Here is a 23105-nt window from a genome sequence, read left to right on the forward strand (position 1 = left end):
GTGTAAAGGTGCAAGCACTGCTTTCTCCCCCTCTCTTTCAGCTGCCACCGCTGGCGAGCGCTCGTGGCGAACCGGGAAATAACTTGCATAAGTCTTCCCCTGCCATTACACAGCCTCCTCACCACCAAGACTCCTGCTGTGCCTCCTCGCGGCAACACACGGTATCTGGGTGCCTCGTGGGCCCAGACAAGACCAGCAGGGGATCTCAGAGTGGCAATGGTCCCCAGAGGGATGGCGCATAGGCCCAATGGCACGTGGAAACGTTCTGGCGCCTACCAGCCATTGCCTCGCTGCCCTGATGATTAAGCTTGGTAGGTATAAGGTTACGGGAGTAAACCCCCCCTCACGAAAAATCTGAGGTGGAGCCCCGCATCAGGCAGACATGCTTACAGACCCCAACGTCGATATTGGCGGAAGAGGTTACCACCATGGAAACCCAATGATTACACCGGCGGACGAAGGCAGTGCCTGATGGACAGGCTACTAAGGCGAAACCCAACAAACCGGGCTATCGGCAGTCCATTGTAACTCTCCCTCTCCCCAGTCATTGCAACACTTGCACCCCTGGATCCGGAAAAGGGAGAGCCAAGATGTGTGCCTCACCACATAAATCAACTCACACGAAGCCATCATCCAGTTCATCATACCTCTCATCATCATCATCAAAACCCCTATACCCCCAAAAATCCTATGGCAATGGACGAGTGCCGACGGAGACAGGCAGAGATGACTGCCGTGAGTCTCTAGTCACAACTCTGCACATGGGCGGCACAGATAAGATGGTCGTTTATGCACTGGGATCTAGGCAGCAGTGCAATCCGTTACTGTCTGTGCGACTGAGAAGCCCTTTCGAGGAACCACTCTGCTCAAGCCACACGGGGAGGGGGCTAGAAGAGGCGCCCTAAACATAACCTGCCTAAAAACCCAACCTGACTGGGCAACCGCACCCAGTAAGGTCATCCTAATGGGGTCGAAAACACAATCAAAATCACAGATCCAAAGAAAAACAAACCATACAACCGCTTATGGTCGCTGCATGGAATGTCAGGACCCTGCTGGATGCTGGCAAAAATGAGCATTCTGAAAGAAGAGCTGCCCTTGTGGCAAAAAACTAGGCTAGGTATAACATCCGCCTGCTGCGGAGAGAAACCGCATTTATGGAGATGGCTCTGCCACCCGCCAACGCATCCTACACAGGCTAACTGAAATGTCTATTGGGATCAACGAGTGCCTCATGATGCTTCGAGTCCCACTGAATCACTCATGTCATGTCTTTTTCATCAGTGCATACACCCCAACACTAGATGCAGAGGATGACATCAAGGCGGCCTTTTATGCCGACCTCGGCAGAGCGCTAACCTCTATCCCCAGAGAAGACAAGGTTGTGCTCCTTGACGACTTCAATGCCAGAGTCAGCAGAGATGCTAACATTTGGCAGGAAACCATAGAGAGAAATGGACTTGGGAAGTGTAATCCCAATGGCCTATTCCTGTTCAGCAAGTGTGCTACGCACAACCTCACTATCACCAATACCTTGTTTCGGCAGGCTGACAAGTTCAAGGGTTCGTGGCAACACCCACGATCCAAACACTAGCATCTCATTGACTACATCATTGTTAGAGAAATAGATCACCGAGATGTCCTCATCACCCGTGCCATGCGTGGCTCAGGCCACTGTGACACTGATCACCGACTTGTCAGATCAAAGCTCTTACTTCACGTCGCCCCAAAACGGCGACGGCAGCAAGCCTCTAGAAGAGGTTTTAATACTAAGCGCCTGGAGGATCCAACGGTAGCACAAGCACGTGCTTTCAGAGAGCAACTCGAACATGGGCTTATAAACAACCCAACAGCAAACAACTCGAATCCCAGTGCCGAATGGAATACTCTCAACACTGTTATGACAAAAACCTGCAGAGAGACTCTCGGCCAGATCCAAAGATCACACCAGGATTGGTTTGATGAAAATGACCCGGCAATCCAAGTATTCATCAATGATAAACGTGCTGCTTTTACTGGGTGGCAAAACAACCCTCAATCTCGGACCAAAGCTAATACCTTCCGAATGAAGAAAGCGGCTACCTAGCAGGAGCTTCGCAATCTAAAGAATAACTGGCTTAAAAATAAAGCATGTGAAATACAAAAAATTGCACATCAGCACAAGATGCGCGAATTTTTCAATTCCATTAAAACATTTTACAGGCCAATCACTCGTGGCACAGCCCCTCTCCGCTCATCTGACGGTAATCTTATAATAATTAAAGACGATGAAGGCCTCCTTCAGCACTGGAAAGAACACTACCATTCATTCCTCAACCGAAACACCAATGTGGATGTCCTGACTATCCAGCAGGTCTCTCAGCCGCCAGAGCTGACCCACCTCAGCTAACCTCCATCCCTGGATGAGGTAGCTAATGCCATCAAACAGACGAAAAATAACAAAGCCGTCTCCACTCTCTCCTGGAGAATATATGGGAATAGGAGTAAATCCCCCAAGCTTTTAAAAACGCCACCATCGTCAATATTTATAAGTACAAGGGACACCTTTCAGACTGTGGCAACTACTGCGTGTTCTCCCTGCTTTCCGTAGCTGGCAAGATTATCGCCCAAGTTCTCCTAAACAGACTTCCTCCTGAGGCGGAAAACTTACTCCTAGAATCTCAACGTGGTTTTAGACCATCGCGTGGCACCACTGACATGATTGCTGCCCGCCAGATACAGGAAAAGTGCAGAGAACAGTGTCGTGACCTGTACATGGCTTTCATCAACCTAACCAAGGCCTTCGACTCGGTCAACTGGGAAGCCCTCTGGTGGACCCTTGGCCATTTTGGCTGTCCACCAAAATTCACGGCACTGTCCTGCACAAAGGCACCCAGTCTGAGTTCTTCCCCATCCAAACATGGGTTAAACAAGGGTGTGTACTGGCACCAACTTTCTTTTCCATTTTCTTGGCTGCCTTCCTTATTCGTGCCAATTTAGTCGGAGGGGTGGACATCTTGTTGCTGACACTGAACACGACCTGCAAGAGATCCTGAACACCTTCGCAGATGCGTATGCACACTTCGGCCTTGAGGTGAATGTACGTAAGACTCAGATTCTCTTTCAACCTGCCCCTGGTTCAGACACACCTCACCAACCATCCAGCTTAATTGTACTACCCTCTCTAATGTTACCCACTTTCGGTATCTCGACTCCTACCTGTCCACCACCACAGATATCGATGAAGAGATTCAGCATCGGATCAGATGTGCATCTCAAGCCTTTGGCAGAATCCGAAACCGTGTCTTCAGCTGTAGGGAGCTGAAATTGCACATATATCGAGCAGTGGTCCTCCCCACCCTGCTAGATGGTAGTGAGACATGGGTCACATACAGGAGGCACCTAAAGGCAGTTGAAAACTTTCACCAATTTAGTCTTCGTTCCATCATCCACGTTCACTGGGAAGACAAGAGAACAAATGTCAGTATTCTTGGTGACACCAACTTTAGGAGCATCGAGGCTATCATTATCTATGGACAACTATGCTGGACTGGCCATGTTACCCGCATGGACGACAGTAGACTGCCAAAGCAACTTACCTTACAGTCACCTAACGAATAGTAAGCGTAACGTCGGCGGGCAATTGAAGAGGTGTAAGGACAGTCTTAAGACAAACCTGAAAAGTGCCAAATTGACCCCCCTCACCTGGGAGTCGATTACTCCATATCGTAATGCGTGGAGGAGCACCACACGAGAAGGTGTCAAAACTTTCAAGTTAGCCCGACTGCAAACCGAGGCAGACAAGAGCCAACTCCAGAAATACACTGTCACCGCCCTTCCCACACAAGATGCAGCCCTCCACAAGTGCAACGAATGTGAACGATAGTGCGGGTCCCGAATCGGTTTCTTTAGTCACCTCAAATCTCACCAACCTAGGTGACATTCCTAATAGCTCATATCATTGTATCATAGCTGGATGATCGTCATACTCGATTCCGAGTGACAGCAAAGTAGTAGTAGTAGTAGTAGCAGTAGTGAAGGTTGTGGAGGTAGGTGGTGGTGTTCAAGGTGATTGTTGATGTGGTGGTGAAAGTGGTGGTCATGGTGTTAGTGGTGGTGGTGGTTGTGGCGGTGGTTAACGAGGGTGATGATGGTGGTGGTGGTGAGCGTGGTGGTGGTGGTGGTGGTTAATGGGGGTTATGATGGTGGTGGTGAAGGTTGTGGAGCTGGTGGTGTTGAAGGTGATGGTAGAGGTGGTGGTGAAGGTGGTGGTGGTAAAGGTGGTGGTGGTAAAGGTGGTGGTGGTTTATAATTGCAGAATATAATTTAAAAACGGGTTGAACATTCCCGATATTACAGAAGGATAACTTTCCCCAATAAGGTTCATATCTTTCAGGCTTGCTATTCAAATTTTCACTACGATAGTCAAGATTTCGGTATGGTATGGGGTTCAGGTTGGATATACAGTATAAGAAAGTGTAAAACAGTCAGTTCAATGGCTTTCTGCTGACCAATAATATCACTGTCTACAAGATGATCTGGCCTACACTCTGAAAGCTCATCTGTGGGCCTCAATAATGCCAGTTTGTGTCTTTTGTCCTTCATCATCAGGGCTTTCCCAATATTCAGGCTTGTGTACACGTTTCATACGGCAAGATTTGTGGTCCTTGGCCTCACAGGTAAATAGGTTTTGTCCTTTTATCCGTCTCAATAGACATTACACCTCGCCTCACCTCAGCTATAGTCTGCCACATTTCTTCACATCATATTCACACCCTTTAACCTCTACTTTCTCCCTTCCTACAGAACAAAAAATGCAGTCTGGTTTGAAGATGACCATGTCGCCTAAACTTATGCGACTAATTCGTGCATGATTTACTGGTTCACGCATTTTATCGAAGTGGTTCTCTTAAACGGTCCATATTCATACCGAACTTGTGATGACATTTCCTACGGTGTCCCTGGTGCCTTGAAGGAGTTTCAGAAATCATATCTCATGATTCCTTCATCTTATAAATTGATCCAAACAGTTGTGCCAGTGTATCCTCTTGATGTCCTGAAACTTACCCAATTTTGAAAGACAGAAGGAAAGATGATAGTCATAGTATTGTAATGAGAAGAAAAATAAATGCATGGCGAACCTTACTTTTTCTTGGCAGCACCCATATATGTTTCAAGCGTCATTACTTCTTTTTTAGCAATGGTAGAAATATGATTTTGGTGTCTAAAGAAAGATGAAGTCCATAAGAATATAATGGTGTACACTTTGAATAGCCATCGTTCAGTAAATCATTGCAAATAAATTAATACGACTAAATTTTGGGTTTTATTGAGATGTCACTGAGGGTGGATGGGGTGTGGTAATTATCCCTAATGATTTACTCAAAATATATGAGTCTGTATATTAATTCCATGCATACCATTGAAATACGTAAAAAATATGCTGTGATTTTATAAATAACATTTATTAGTGATGACGCTTAGAGGCTTCAGGTGTATCAAAGAAATAAGTTAACGGTATTGAACAGCCTGTTTTTTTTTGTTTATCTAGCTCAAAGGATCAAAAAGGCTAGTGCGTCCTTTTCTTGTTCAATGTCAACATGTTCATTCGTTTTTTGGGAGGAGCGGGGGTTAGCGTGCACGTGCAGTGCATCTGGCCCATGGCCTATAACCACTATAAGAATTATGTATTTAATTTTCCGTAACCCAGATAATTCCTGTGGGGTGAACGTACAGTAAGTGACCGAGCAGTTTAGGGACATGACCACGACGGACACGGTGATGGAATGATGATGGTCGTGTGTGTGAATTAGTGATAGTGGCGGTGTGTGTATGTGTGTAAAGTAGTGATGGTGGTGGTGTGTTTGTGAGGTAGTGATGGTGGGATGTGTTTGTGAGGTAGTGATGGTGGTGGTGCGTTTGTGGTGGTGTGTTTGTGAGGTAGTGATGGTGGTGGTGTGTTTGTGGTAGTGATGGTGGTGGTGTGTTTGTGAGGTAGTGATGGTGGTGGTGTGTTTGTGAGGTAGTGATGGTGGTGGTGTGTTTGAGAGGTAGTACTGGTGGTGGTGTGTTTGTGAGGTAGTGATGGTGGGATGTGTTTGTGAGGTAGTGATGGTGGTGGTGTGTTTGTGAGGATTCACGGTGGTAGTTCAGATAACCTTGCATTTTTTGTTTCAGTTTCCCTATTTCTTAAATGTGCTGAATAAGAATTTAAGTAATTTCATCTTGGCACCCTTTGTCAATTGTTCAAAAGATTTACCAGATTTACACGGTTAGCAGAATCATAAACGTTCATGGTAATAATTATACAGCACTTCAAATAGGTAGGAACAGGTGATTGAATTTCTACGAAACCTATCACCTATGATCTACCCAATAGGTTAGTCATATACCCTTAAAGTTATATTTTTATAATATTATATTCCTTTAACTGTTACATTGCTTTGTATTATTATAATACGTATCATGCATGAATCAATATTCACGTATTATGAGTTCTCAGGGTTTACTTTGAACCATTGTTTGATATATTGTGTGATTTACCAAGGCGCCAATGTCCCTGTGTGAGGAAGCTTCCTGGTGTATAATAATCATGAATTATACAGAATTCCTAGTATACATTTTATTAAAAAAAAGTCTTATCGCTCTAACTGGTATGCTTTCTTAAAATAAACATCTATGTGTGCGTTGTTTACATTAAGTATATAATTACTGTACATCTAGGAATCGTTTCCACTAATCAGCTCCATCATTACAAGACTACAGGTACATCGTTACAAGACTACTACGGGCAACTGTACATTTGTAACTGTGTGATATAATGACGGCAATTTGGAGGTTAGTAGAACAGAAATGTGTCCTCTGGACCGAGGCGGCGAGGATGAGGAAGCTCACGCTGTGTCACCGACAGTGTAACGCCACAAACCAAGCCGTACACTGTTCTCGCGCTCAGTCTCTCAACGCCTCACACTCTTCAGGATTCATTGGTATTCTGAAGTGTTTGTTATGTGATATTTGTTACGCTGGAAAACAAAATACTATAACGATTTTGATTAGTTGTTGTGTTAATGTCTTTACGTGAGTGGTACAGTTTGATTTATCAGCTCTTTTATTGTTCCGACGCCATACACACCAGATAATACATAATGCCATACAGTAACTTGTCTCTCCCAGTCCACAACGTCCACTGGAGTACTACTGCTTCTTCAGTTCACTCGTCTACACCACCTCCCTTGCCTCTTGCATCTGGCTGGGCCCCAGTATTATCTGATTTAGCCTGTAGCACCGACCTCCAGTTCCTCGCTGACTTTGAGAAAAAGGCTCTGCACTTGCTGGACCAGCACAGCGGCCCTCATGCACCTTCCTATTTGCCTCAGTGGAATCAAAGTCAGGAGAAGATTAGATGGCCTGGAGGTTCCAGTGGTGACTCGCTCAACACTCCCAGTGGTGACCCCTTGCACACCTCACACCACCACACCTGGAGCAGCATTACTTACTCTAAAAGTAACAACAACTCAAATGTGACAGAGGAGGTTGACAGTACTCATCCCGGTGACCTCTTGACCCCTCACGACCCCAGACATAGAAGGTCTTCGTGGTGGGCAGATGCAAGAGACGGACACGACGACCATGGCAGCAGCTACCATCCTCAGGTATAAATAAATATTTCGGCACCAACAGCTCTATATAATGACAGGGAAAGGTTATAGCACCCAAGAGGCCTTACCTTAGGATCTTCTATTGACAATAAAGAATAATCTTCATCTATTAGGAAGAGTTCTCTTGGCCTATCGAGAGTATACAGTATGTCGTTTACAAACCAGGGGAAGGGTTCTAAATGCCATGCATGAAACTGATGTTGCCCTCACATAGGAATGTGGATCAGGATAGCATTGTGCGTGAGAGTTGACTCCAACAGTGGGTAATAATATTCAACCTCATTGTCATTAAAAATAGGAGTTAATTGATACTACAACTTGGCTATCTGTAAAGCGTCAAAAAGAGTCTGCACAGGCACAAGCTTTGCGTCCACACTTCCTATCCCTGCATCTACAATGCTGTCAATTAGTTCATTTTTAGAGGTTACAATCTTTTGAACGGAAATTTCTGCAGCATGCAAATATTCTGTGAAATAAAGGAGCCATTCTAACGTCGGGACTGTGTTCTATAACCTATTAACAATCCTCGAAACTTGGTTAGACTCCGATATTATTGCTTTAACCTTTGATTCTAAAGCAGTAATCGCATGAAAGGTTTGAAAAACAACACGATTCTCTTGAGATACAGCCTGAACGACAATGTTCATTCGGTCCCCCAATCTAGCTACATCATCGGCCGTTGCCGTGCCAAACAAAATGCTTTGGATAAAACCCACAAAATTAAAGAGACCCCTTTTTCGTCGTATCTGAGAATGCACTTCTTTAGCAAGATCCGCTTGAGACGCTGGTATATTCTTCCCAACATTAACGAGAAGCTTGCGAAGGTTCTGGAGACGAAAGTGTAGAAGGTCAATAGTTTGTGAATCTATCGTCGATTCATTAGAAGCTGCGCTGAGACCATGAAGGATGTCCAAAGCTGATTGTAGTTGGGCGTCGACGTTGTCCATCTGACGCGGAAACTGGAGCAGTGGGTGGAGTTCATACTTGATGTTCACCACGTCCTCAACAATGAGAACGCGTCCGAGAGGTGCAACAAGTGCACCAGGTTTGAGGACTGATGTGGACATGTCTGTCAACACAACGGTGCAACAACACAGTAGAAGCAACACAATGATGTTCCAAGCCATTCTGTAGGAGATTTACACACAGTTTAACATCTACTTGCAGAACGAAGTTTCATACATTAGTCATTAGGTACAATCTGCTTCTGTACAGTCTGCACGACATATGCAATCTGTGCATTAGGCTTCCAAATTTTAAATTTGTTGCCTGCTTCTTTAGCTATAATGCGGAATGGACCTGAAAATTTAGCCGAAAGTTTGGAGTGCCTTTCCGGTTCTCTTACCATTACAGCGTCACCTACGTTTAATACGACATGTTTATGTTGCTTGGTGATCATTTCGGCGCGCGACGCCGCTAAATGTGATCGGACTTGGGTATGAACATCTGTAAAGACACGAATTTGTTTTGCCGTGAAATCATCTTTATTATAACACGGGTAAGGCGCATCTGTAAGGATGTCGTAAGGTAGACGTTTATCTGTACCATAGACAATGTAGTAGGGTGATTTGCCCGTACAGCTATTAACTGACCCATTTATAGACGCTGCTACCTGCGGTAACCAATCTTCCCATGCTTATTGCATATCACTGACAATCGGACGCAGTATATCTAGGATTTTGCGATTGGTTCTCTCAACAAGGCCATTAGCCTGTGGATGATAAGCTGTCACAAAACTTTGTTTAATCCCATATTGCGCACATATTTGCGCTACTAGCTGATTCTTGAACTCTGTCCCATTGTCAGAGAGCAGAACCTTAGGCGTAGAATATGGACATATAAGGTTCATCACTAATGCATAAGCCACAGCATCGGCCGATTTATCTCTTAGTGGAGCCAAGACGACGAACCTGGAAAAATGATCCACACACACTAAGACGTACGTTGATCCCTGATGACTCTTAGGGAGTTGTAACAAGTCAATACCGGCTGTGTCAAACGGACGGTCTGGTGTAGGATATGGTAGAATCGGGGCCGGTGATCCTGTAGAACCTTTATGTTGAGCACATGCCAAACAATTAGCCATGTGTAATTCTATGTCTTTCTTCATAGTGTTCCAGAAATACTTCTTTCATAATTCCGCTAAGCATTTGTCACGACCCTGGTGACATGCCTGTGGGACATCATGGAACAATGTTATAACTGTTTTGCACAACGTGTCAGGAACGACTATTTGAGAAACATTACCCTCTGGTGTCTTTTTCGACCTATGGAGTATGTTATGTCGTAATTCAAACTGACTTAAGGGAAGAATTACTTTAGGGAGTTTAACATCCTCTCCTGATTCGAGAGCAAAAATAACTGCTTACCATAATGGGTCGCGTCGTTGCTCATCTTCCAGTTGCGAAAGAGTGAAGGTTAATACAGGCATTACTGGTGCTATATTTCTTGACAGAGCGTCGGCGACAACATTCGCCTTCCCGGGTAAATATCTAAACTCGGGGTCAAACTCTTGAATTGTCAGATACCAGCATGCTAATCTGCCTGATAAGTTTCTGCCATGGAACAGCTCAGTTACTGCCGCATGATCAGTATAAAAAGTTATCTTATATCCAAAGATAATGTCTTTAAATTTCTTAAGTGCCCACACAACGGCTAACGTCTCTAAATGCGTTACCGAATAACGTGTTTCAGCATCAATAAGTTTGCGACTTGCAAAAGCTATCACTCTAAACTTCCTACGCGTATACTCTTGCATGAGCACTGCTCCGACTCCAAGTCCGGAAGCGTCAGTACAGAGAATGAAAGGTTGAGTGTAGTCTGGGAATGCTAGAACCGGGGCATTGGTAAGCGCTATCTTTAATGCCGCAAAACTGTTTTCGTGTTCAGCGTCCCATATAAGCATCGCATCTTTTTTGAGCAACATTGTTAAGGGCGATGCCAATGTTGCATAGTTCTTGATGAAAGAACGATGGAACGAGGAAATGGATTCTGGATTTTAAAAACTCACACTTCGAGAGTTAAATTTTAAGACCTGCTGTGGAAAGTTTTTCTAAAACTTCACGCAGTTTAATCAGATGGGAATCAACGTCCTTTCTGACTACTATTAGATCATCCAAATAAGCGCAGACTGTGGTACCAATCAATCTGGCAAACAGGGTGTTGATCATTCTTTGAAATGTTAGTGGGGCATTTCTGAGACCAAATGGCATCCGGAAGAACTCAAAGTGGCCTAGGCCCGTACTGAACGCCGTGACCTCTCGTGATTTCTCATCGAGTGGTATCTGCCAATACCCACTAAGCAAATCTAAGTTGCTGAATACTGCGTTGTCCTTACCTGAGGATTGCAATATGTCACTCAAGACAGGCATAGGGTACCTATCAGGGATTGTTTGTTCATTTACGCACCTGAAATCTATAACAGGGCGCCATCCACCATCTTTTTGGGGGACGAGGAATAAGGGGCTATTAATGGGGGATTTAGAATGCTTAATAACATTTTCATCTAACATACCCTGCATCATGTCTTGAACTACAGCGCGCTGGCTATGAGGTAGTCTGTAAGCTGGTACGTAGATAGGGTTTGTTCACTCCTTTAACGCTGTATGATGGGATGTTAAATCTGTCTGACCTAGCTTTTCCTCTGGCAAGGCTACTATATTTCTATAGTCAGCAAGCAGCTCTAAAAGGCGTGTCTTACCCTGAGGATGATCGATCACCTTAACATGTGGTGCTATTTGATCTATCCTGTCCTGCCGATTTTGTTGGTATTGCGTAACAATACTACCAATTGGGAATTTTGTAGGCCGTACTTCGACATTGTTGTGATCCACTAGAAAATCACACAAATAACAACCTTTCTTTAAAATTCGTTGAACGCCTGTTCTATTCAGAATCAGTACGTCTGTCAAACCACCTGGGCGTATGGTGCTCAACGTAGACTCACACGATAGCCCTTTTACTCTGCACGTTTCCGGGAGACATCTGTGCCCGTGTACACGTCGGGTAATTCGACAGTTGCTTTGGTGAATTCCTCATCCTGGTAATGGAGAGTACTCTTCAAAATTGCAGGCACTATCTTCCAACTATTGCTGCTGTAATAACGCTGGGGTTGAGGTCATGAGGTAGCTCTGACGCATGATCCGCCTTCCTCTTAGTAGGCTTGGTGGACAACACTTTCGATCTAGCGGTGAGCATAGGTTCAGAATGACTCATAGCGCTATAGGAAACACCTTTAAACGTAATGGTATTATTACGCGGATGAACATCTATCATGTTCGTTCGAAGGGTTGGGAGACCAAGTAACCCATCAGCTGGCAAATTGAACTGCTGAACTACATAAGAGTCCGCGTAGAAGGGAGAACCACGTCTTGAAAATCTGAGTGGTAACGTCACCATTCCTTGAATGCTCAGCTGAGTACCTGATACTCCTTCGAGCTCAGCGTTACTAGGTCGCCATTCGAAGTCTCGGTAAGGGAATTTACATTGTAACTCTTGATAGGATGTCAAGGCCAATACATTAGCGCATGCACCCGTGTCAATATCAAGAGCCAATCCTGCATTATCAACCCTCACCGGCACTGACAACACTTCGACTTTGCTTAGCGCCGCTACTAACGAGGCCGCTATAGAAGTGCTGTGAGGAGAGGCAGGAAAAACTGTGCCTATCCCTCTCCTTGGTGTGATGAGCGCAGATCTTCCCTCGACGACTTGTCCTGGGGACGCTTCTTCTTTCGCTTGTATGACAGCTCTGTTTCACTAAGATCTAAATTCCTAGCCTTCATCACCAAGTCGCACTCTAGTGTATTATGAGAAGTGGACTTGTGTAGAGAGCACCACTTACGCGTTTTGTGGGTAGGTGGAAGCGCCGCATTAGCTGCCTCGCTGTATGACCTTGGGAATCGCTTTGCATCGGGTGTGTCCTTAAATTTGGCACTATTACCTTGGAGTTGAAAACAGTCGATAATTACGTGGCCACGTTTATTATAATGTGCACAGCGTAAAGAAGTACCTCGTTTATAAGGCCGGTTTTGAGGTGCAATTGGAGCCATAGGTGTCGTGTAGGGAGTTTGGAGTGGAGTCATGGGTGCCATCTGAGGTATCTGGGGTTGTGCCATAGACGTGGGAAGCTGTGCCGTATTCATAGGAGACTGCGCCATTAGTGGGCCTGTAGCTGTGGGGCAGAGTCTGCTTGCGTACTCAACCATATCTATAGGCAGTTCAAATTGTATCTCTTGTGCCCGCATGTACAGGGGACACGCCTGTGGTTCACGCCCAGACACCCGTCGTCGCAGTGGACATCGCAGGTGAAGTACGCCAAGATATGGAAGCGACATTCAGAGGCTCAAGTTGGTACGACCCAGATGGCAAAATGTCAGCGACCAATGTGGAGACGTTAATAGAATTGATTAGCTTTCTGCTAGTTGTTCGTCGTAACGGTCCAACCATCTGAAGATCCACTGTAGATCGCCCAACTGTGACCTACCCCCAAAAATTCCCATAAGTGTGCTTTTAAACTTTTCATAACTGGGGTCTTGTAGCCCATACGCATTCAAATGATTACCACATTCAAATGATTACCGGCGTATGATCCCTGCGTAATGTGGGAACGGACAAAGGCTTTTTTCTCTTCGTCACTGGTTATTTTACCGGTGCGCATGGTATCTTCACATGCACGTATGAAATGCACAACCCGAAAATCATCTTGGCCTGTAAAATTACGGACGTAGTCGCCACGCTGCATGATATTAATAACATTATCTGGTTTAGATGTGGTAGTAGTACTGGCGTGAGGGTTAGAGGAAGTCAGTGTAGTGTTAGTATTAAGCAAGTTAGTATTCTTACTCCTAACAGAAGGCTGGGTTAATAAGGCTGTTACTGGTTTAGTAACAGACACACTATCACCTGAAACAGGGGTAACTACTTTTGTATATTGAGGTGAGGTACTATATTGATTTCCAGACCTTAAGGTACGACGGTTTAAGTAGTCATATGATTCCTCAATAATTTTCTCACTACTTCCTACCGAATCAACTGACTGTGTTTCTGACTCAAATTCAAAATCAGTCTCTACTTGATCATCGATGAGTACAGTGTCAGCAAACAGATGAGTTAGGCGTACAAGTTCGTCACCTTTAGACATTGGAAACTTTGATAATTATCTAAGAAGTTCCGTGTGAGCCAAAGAATAATTAATCGGTAAAAGCAAATTACTTGCCTCTCATTTACAAGAAATGATTAAAAATAATTGTAGTTAATATAATTGAACTAACAATAATTGAACAGACACGATATAACCACTGTAAATTATGGGACTTTAGTACATTTAATATACATAAGACACTTTATCACTGAAATACTCCTATCCGACGTTCCTATCGTTGTGAAGATATCTCTCGAACGTGTTTATGTGTGTATAACTATGTAAACTGAAATACTTATTTACAGGGTGTTCGTCTGTAAAGAAAACGCGATCCTTCCAGCTGATATCTAAAGTGGGGTGGGTAGAGTAGGCGGGGCTTCGTCCTGGGATAGGTGCACACGCCTCCTGCTCGTTCCCTTGGTAACGAAAGATGACGCTCAGCTAACCTCGACGACGGGCGAGTCCACTACAGGATAGGGGATGACCTCCACTGCTGAACAGATATAGATGACGGATGGATTTTTTGCTATCTCCTCGCTGCTATGCCGCTGCCGATGTAACTGTCGTGTGCCAAACCGTTGTAGTCTCGTATATATGGAGAACTGATTGATGACACCGGAACTGATATAATCGACGCCACACAACCGTCCAGCTACTTATGAAATGTCAACTGTTAGTACAGACTATGAAACCATCTGCAACACTGTACTGAAGAATGCTGACTTTGGGTTTCTTCACCGGTAGTAACAGGATGTTCACCAAACTGGCTGTATGTTATATTTATAATTCTGCATCTCTTGAGGGTGTCAGAGATGAGGAGCACTCACTACGTATCGTCTCGATACGGGATATAGTTTTAAACACTCTGAATATGTAACGGTATGTAATGGTAATGCGTGACTGTTGTGTTGTTTCTGTTTTCAAAAAACACAGACGTCTAGGTATGTCTACTAGTTCATGTATTCATAACCACCAGGCTGCCACCATATGAATCTGACGGTTAATCCCCCAATTAACCGGGTTGTTCACATAAATAATTATTGGGGTTTTAGTAACGAGACCAAATGAAATTCCTTTGTTTTATTATAAAAGGATTATGTCTATAATTCCTGAGTGTAGATCAACCGTAAGTTCCACTGTATATGAGTGAACAAGAAAGAGGATGGCGTTTAAGTAAATATAAACATAGATCACGTCCGTTCGATAGTAGTTGATCTGAATGACTGAGCAAGGGGCGTCGCTGATGCGCGCTTACAAAAATGCTGACATATGGGCTTGTCCCTCTTGGGAAAGCTACTGTTCACGTGTACAACTCATGTCTTACTCATAAACAATGGAAAGTTACACGGGGTGAATCTGAATATAATATCAGATGTATTGACCCATTTATATAATATGTTCTGTTGATGAGACAGGGGCCTATTACAGGTGTTATATGTAGTGATGATGGGTGGTGTTATATGTAGTGATGATGGATGGTGTTATATGTAGTGATGATGGATGATGTTATATGTAGTGATGATGGGTGGTGTTATATGTAGTGATGATCTATCTATATAAAACAAAGAAGTATGTCTGTTTGTGTGTGTGTTTTTGTTTGTGGTGTGTCCGCCCGAGAATCTCGGAAACTACTTTACCAATCTGTAGTGATGATGGATGGATGGTATAATTAGTGATGATGGATGATGTTATATGTAGTGATGATGGATGTTGTTATATGTAGTGATGATGGGTGGTGTTATATGTAGTGATGATGGATGGTGTTATATGTAGTGATGATGGATGGTGTTATATGTAGTGATGATGGATGATGTTATATGTAGTGATGATGGATGGTGTTATATGTAGTGATGATGGGTGGTGTTATATGTAGTGATGATATGCAGCAATGAAGCCCTATGGAGAATTTTTAATTTTCCCATGCACGAACGATGTGCAACAGTAGTTCATCTGGCTGTTCACATGGAAAATGGACAGAAGAGTCCCTCCAAAATCAAATGGCAAATCCTGCTGATACGACCCTTACTACATTCTTTAAGCTTTCACAGGAAGATGAGTTTGCTCAAATACTCCTGTATGTTGACGTTCCCAAGTTCTACATATGTCAGGCTTCAATGAAAAAGTTCCAGAGAAGAGCTCAAGGATCTGATGTTGAAGGATATCTACACGGTTCACCCCAACAACTTTGAATGCTATTGTTTGAGACTACTTTTGCACCACATCCGTGGCCCAACATCATATGCAGCACTCAAGACAGTGAATGGACAAGTCTGCAGAACCAATCAGGAAGCGTGCAATCTCCTTGGCCTACTGTAAGATGATGGTCACTGGAATGACACATTAGAAGAGGCAGCAGCTACTCAAATGCCAATGAGAATGAGGAACCTGTTTGCCATCATGAATGCTACATGTGGACTTTCTAACCCAAGCCAGCTCTGAAAAAACCACCAAGAAAGTCTTTCAGAGGATCTGCTTCATCAAGCAAGAAGAGAACATCCTGATCAAGAGATTGAGTTCATGGATGATATGTTCAACAGGGCTCTGATCATGCTGAAAGACAAAGTGAAGGAGCTATGCGGAAAAAACCTGACTGATTTTGGATTGCCTTCCCCAAACCGAGAAGAACCAGTAGTGGCAAACAGGGAGTTCATAAGCAAATGCTTATGAACAGATCTTGCAAGCGATACAAGCGGAGCAGGGAGGTATGATCTTTCTCGGTGCACCTGGCGGGACAGGAACAACATTCCTGATCAACCTTCTGTTGGCCAAAGTACGTCATCAGGGGAAAATTGCTCTTGCTGTGGCATCCTCAGGCATTGCTGCAACGCTACTAGAAGGAGGACGTACTGCACACTCAACTTTTAAACTGCCTCTCAACCTCCCTCACAATGATAAACCAGTGTGCAACATCAAAAACGGATCGGCAAAGGCAAAACTCTTAGAAAAATGCAACCTCACAGTCTGGGATGAATGCACTATGTCTCGCAAGTTAGCGTTTGAAGCATTGGACAGGACCTTGTAAGACATACGAGAAAATGACCAGCTCATGGGTGGCATTACAATGGTCATTGCTGGAGACTCTCGCCAGACCCTACCTGTCATTCCTGAAGCACTCCAGCTGATGAGCTGAATACGTGCCTCAAGGCATCATACCTTTGGAGAAGTGTTCAGACACTCACCCTATTCACAAACATGATAGTACATGTACAAGGAGATCAGGATGCTGGACGGTTTGCAAACCTTCTACTACAGAGTGGGAATGGAACTTTCCCTGTTGATTCAGAAGGACAAATAATCATTCGTCAAGGATGTGGAAATGTTGTAAAGTCCTCAACTGAGCTCGCTAACATGGTCTACCCAAACATTATCCACCACTACAAGGATCACAAGTGGCTGCGTGAACAATTCTGGCACCAAAGAATGAAACAGTGGCTGAAATCAACATGTCTCTACTCAGACAGCTTCCAGGCAGTGAGACCTTATTCAAATCTGTTGATACAGTAATCGACCAGTACCAAACAGTCTAGTACCCTGCAGAATTCCTTAATTCTTTGGAGCCCGCGGGAATGCCTCACCACTCTCAAGATTGGAACTCCTATAATGTTCTTAAGAAATCTTAAACCACCAATCCTCTGCAATGGCACAAGACTGGTGGTGAAGAACATGATGCCACATGTACTGGAAGCTACAATACTGACAGGAAAAGCTAAAGGAGAGGACGTTTTTATACCAAGGATACCTCTCATCACCACTGACCTGCCATTTGAGTTCAACCGACTTCAGTTCCCTGTTAAAGTGAGCTTTGACATGACCATCTACAAAAGCCAGGGACAGTCCCTAAAGATGGTTGGCCTAAACCTGGTGTTTCCTTGCTTCTCTCATGGACAGTTCTATGTTGGATGCTCCAGAGAGGGAACTGGCAAAAATCTGTACATACTTGCTGCTAAAGGCAAAACCAAAAATGTGTTCTACCTTAATGTACTATAGTGAGACAATGTGGAGCCTCCCGGAGGGTGGCGTCCTACTGTGGCCTACAACATCCGTTGTTTCCCTTTTCCCGTGAGATTTTATAAAAAAAATATATATATATATATATATATATATATATATATATATATATATATATATATATATATATATATATATATATATATATATATATATATATATATATATATATATATCTTGATAAAATCACACGGGAAAATGGAAACAACGGAGTACCTTAGCTTTCGTCTTTATTCAAGACATCTTCAGAGGCAACAGGATTACATGGACAGAGAGAGGCTTAAATATACAGGGTGACCTAAAAACATGAGGTCAGATCATAATGATGACATCCACTAATCCCCACACCAACACACACGTAGAGGAGCTTAAGAGAAGGGTGGTGACGTGACTAGACAGGTCAGAAAAAAGGGACCCACAAAATAACTATCATACATCAAGATCAAGGGTTTTCAAAGCATTTTTAACCTTGGGCCACTGACAAATAAATTTATTTAACATATTATCAGTTTTGAACTGACCATCACTAAGGTTTATTGATTTTAATTCCTTAATCAAAATAGCTTCAACCAGAAGTCTTTCTGTGACACAGGATGATTTGAATACTTCGAAGCTTTTTTCCCAAGCAATGGGGTGATTATTATTCCTAACATGAACGAACAAGGCACTGCTTTCAGATGTAGTTCTGATATTATACTTATGTTGTTTGATTCTGAGCTGCAGTGTTTTTCCTGTCTGACCTACATAATTACAATTACATTTGCTACATGGAATACAATAAACACTTCCATTTACATTCAAACTTGGGCTATTCCTTATTAACATATTGGTAATGGTTGAGTCATACTTGAAAACAACATTAATATTTAGAAGCTTGAGGGACCGAACTAACGGGACAAATTCATTACGATAGGGCAGAGTCAAAATATTCTTAAGTGTAGGAACTTGTCTGGTTTGAGAGGAATGAAAGGATTTTTTAGCCCTTTTAAAGCAACGATCAACAAACACAGAAGGGTACCCAAGTTTCTGTGCAATAGAACGAATGTGTTTCAATTCATCGTCAATAAATTCAGAGTCACAAATACGCAAACATCTTAGGAACATAGCAGAAAAACTGACATTTTGGTAGACTCAAGGTGATTTGATAAAAAGTGAATGAAACTGTCTACCTGTGTGGGCTTTCTATATACCTTAAATTTATAGTTTTGGCCATTTCTCATGATAAGCATATCAAGAAATGGAAGGGATTCATTTATTTCTCTTTCAATTTTGAATGTGATACTAGGGACAATATTATTAAGCTTGTCTAAAAATTCAAATGGGTCACTGTTTTTAGGCCAAAGACAAAGAACATCATCTACATATCTATACCAAGGAGGAATAAAGTCCACTATATTGGGTAGTAATCTAGACTCAAAAAACTCCATATAAATACAGGCTAGAGGAGCAGAAAGACAATTACCCATGCTCATGCCAAATATTTGCTTGTAGAACTTCCCATTTGCACTAAACACATTGTCAGTTACGCATAACTCTATCAATTTCAGGAAAGTATCATGTTCAATAGTTAAATCTAACAGTTGTAATTTATCTTTAAGAAATGAAAGTAAGTCTTTCACAGGTACTCTAGTGAACAGTGAATTTACATCAAAACTTATTAATTCGCAAGGTTCGTTGTGTTTCTTGAGTTTATCAATTAAATCACTGCTATTGCGTATATGTGAATTAGATATTTGGCCTGTAAGAGGGGATATCATCTTTACCAGCCACTTGGATAATTTGTAAGTAACAGAACCCACAGAACTCACGATAGGACGTAATGGATTATTAAGCTTGTGTGTTTTGATCAATCCATACATATAAGGTAAAGTGGGATTGATTTGAGAGAGCTGTTTAGTGAGATCGGGGTTCTTTTTCAATAACATCTTCATTTTGGAATTAGATAACTTATTAATATTTTCCAGGGGATCTTTCGTAAGCTCACAATACGTGCTTTCATCACTAAGTAATGAATTCATCTTATCAATGTAGTCACTTTTATCCAAGATAACAATAGCATTAGACTTATCAGCCTTGGTAATATGGATATTCTTATTTCTTTTCAAGTTTATCAAGGCTGTTTCAAATCTTTTTGGAATGTTTGAAGCAAATTTCTTATTTAAAACACTATGTATACAACCTTTAGCTATGGAAATATCTTCATTTGTAACATCAGACGACTTCTTCTTATCCAGGTTGATTAAACCTTTAGCAATAGTAAGCGGATTAACGCACCGTTGAGTGATAGAAAACTTCCTACCAAAACCAAGAACAAGTTTCTCATTTGTCTGTAGATCATAAGATGATAAGTTTATGAACAAATTTGGATCACTCAATATGGTCCAGTAACTCTCGTCAAACAGAGCATTTAATTTGGCATTTAACCTTCTTTTTTGGGCTTTGTCAGTTTCACTAAGAAGTTGATATACAAAATCACGAATGGTGTGCCACTTAACATAAGAACATAAGAACATAAGAAAGTGGGATACTGCAGGAGGCCGACTGGCCCATACAGGGCAGATCCCTTTCACACCCATCCCAGCACTTCCATGTGCCTATCCAACTTCGTCTTGAAGCTCCCTAGCGTCCCCGATCCTACTATAGCACTCGGTAGCCTATTCCACATATCCACAACTCTATTACCAAACCAGTGCTTGCCTATATCCTTTCTGAATCAGATTTATCTAATTTAAAGCCATTTGTTCTAGTTATTTCGTTATTACTGAGCTTCAGAACATCTTCCATTTTACCCTTGTTAATCCCACTTACCCACTTGTACACCTCTATCATATCACCCCTAACTCTACGCCTCTCTAATGAATGTAAGCCTAAGCTTTTCAGTCTTTCTTCATATGGAAGGTTTCTAATATTATGGATCATTTTTGTCATTCTTCTTTGTACTCTCTCCAAAGAATCTATGTCCATTCTATAATAAGGACACCAGAACTGAACCGCATAATCCATGTGTGGCCTCACTAATGCTAGGTAAAGTTTCAAGATAACGTCAGCAGTTCTGTTACTCACAGACCTAGATATGAACCCAAAATCCTGTTTGCCTTGTTGCGAACGCTAATACATTGTTTTCTAGGTTTCAAATCGTTGCTAACAAATACACCTAGATCTTTTCACAAACTGAGGTTTTCTATTTCCGTGTTACCTAGTTTATACTTAACGTTTGTATTCGTCTTCCTATCTGTAGTACCTTGCATTTATCAGTATTAAAATTCATTTGCCAGTCTACTGACCACTCATGTAAGGTATCTAGATCTCTTTGAAGGTGTTCAAAGTCACTGTCTGAATTTATCACTCTCCCCATTTGGTATCATCTGCAAATTTACTAATCCTACTAGTTATGCCTAAATCAAGATCATTAATGAATATAACAAACAGCAGAGGGCCTAATACAGATCCCTGGGGAACTCCGCTTTTGACCGCACCCCAGTCTGACTTTAATCCATTTATGCTGACTCTTTGTTTCCTACCAGTTAACCATGACCTAATCCATTTAATACTGATCCACCTATTCCATGTGCTTCTACCTTCCTTATCAATCTCTCATGAGGAACTCTATCGAATGCTTTACTGAAATCTAAATAAATTATATCATATGACTTATCATTATCTACCGCTTCATATACTTCTGAGAAAAAGCTAAGCAAATTTGTGAGACAAGAACGTCCCTGGGTGAACCCGTGCTGGGAAGAATGAATTAGGTTGAATGTTTCAAGGTGGCTTCTGATTTTTGTAGCAATAATTGACTCTAGCAACTTGCCTATGATTGACGTGAGACTAATGGGACGGTAATTTGATGCTATTGATTTATCACCCTTTTGAAATCAGACTACATTTGCAGTTCCAAGCTTCTGGCACTAGGTAGATTTTAATGACTTATTAAATAAACTGTAATGGATTCTCAACTCATCTCCTACATTCTTGCCCAATATTCTATATACACCTCGTCTGTGGACCCAGGCGATTTATGAGCTTCAGTTTATTATTACTTTAAGCACATCGTTACTAATGTGTGATATTCTCAACATATTTTCTATACTGTCATTATATACTTATATGAACTTGGAAACTGTGCTAGGTTTCATTTGTGAATACTGGGCGAAAATGACATTGTACATTTCTAACTCATCATCAGTCATTTCTCCTGTCGTAGTTTTAAGGGGACCTGTTATCTCTAACCTTGGGTTATACAGTTGATAAAAAGCTTTGGGTTATTTTTTCGATTCGTTTGCTACCTTGATTTCATAATTTCTCTTTGCTTTCCCTAATTTCTCTTTTACCTGTCTTGTTAGGTTCTGATAGTAACCAAGTAAGTGATTTTCGCCTTTCTTAACTTTTCTATATACTCCTTTCTTTTTCCCTAGAAGATCTAAGAGTCTATTATTCATCCATTTTGGTTGGTTCCATATCGATCTGAATTTTCTTTTAGGGATGTGTTTATTTTGGGCATTATTGATTGTCGCAATAAATTGTTCATAAGTAGCTGCTAAATTAAATTCAGGGTTATCCGTACTGATAACCACAAGGAAAGAAGAAAACACGAAGTTCCCAAGCGCTTTCGTGTAATTCACATCTTCAGGGGTGAGTACAGACTAGAGAGAGAAATACAAATCAAGGTGTATATATACAGAGGAAGGTGAGACCAGGTCCAAAATGGTCAGGTATTAGGTAATGACCCTACTAATCTTTAAATAGCACACAACGGTTGGTGGTCAGGTCAGATGGTCAGGTGACCCGGCCTTCTCACCTGGTGACAAATCTTCTTAATTACAAAATTGTCCAGCTTGTACATGCCGTTACTCAAATTCATGTTGAATGCTTCGGTATGTTTAATAAGACTAGATTCTATGATGTTCCTACTATCAATTGAATTACATGGTAATATTGAGGAGGCATTATCCCAGTCAATGCAATGTTTGTTATCCCTCAAATGAACAAACAGAGCATTGGATTCCTGGCCTGTCCTAACACTGTATTTGTGTTGTCTGCTGCTTGTTTCTAAAGGATCCGAGCCAGTGAACTTCACGATGGTCTACCCCGGCGCACTTCACAAAGCAAGGTGGATGGCAAAACTGCTCTATACCCTCAATATTGTTCTTTTGTCAGGCCAGATCAAAGAGCAGTTTCCCAAAGTCAAATCAGCAAGTTAGAGCGGTTTGCTATGTTCACAGTCGCTGTTTATGTCCCATGGTGGAGTTGATAACTGGCAACGATTCTATGGCAACGACTACCTGTACTGTCGCGACGGAGTACACTTCTGTCGTGAG

General features: G+C 42.4%; 1 protein-coding gene across 1 annotated transcript in view; it reads left to right on the forward strand.

Annotated features, from left to right (window-relative positions):
- Nucleotides 1-6902: 6902 nt before the first annotated feature.
- The window catches only part of LOC121867890 (putative uncharacterized protein DDB_G0277255), a 19923-nt gene continuing 3720 nt past the window's right edge, over nucleotides 6903-23105 (forward strand). The window contains exon 1 of the mRNA XM_042368011.1: nucleotides 6903-7631. Within this exon, the coding sequence (XP_042223945.1) occupies nucleotides 7125-7631 (507 nt within the window). The 5' untranslated portion in view covers nucleotides 6903-7124. The remainder of the gene's footprint in view (nucleotides 7632-23105) is intronic.

Source organism: Homarus americanus, unplaced genomic scaffold, assembly GCF_018991925.1.
Source record: "Homarus americanus isolate GMGI-L3 unplaced genomic scaffold, GMGI_Hamer_2.0 scaffold37032, whole genome shotgun sequence".
Classification (NCBI taxonomy): Eukaryota; Metazoa; Arthropoda; class Malacostraca; order Decapoda; family Nephropidae; genus Homarus; species Homarus americanus.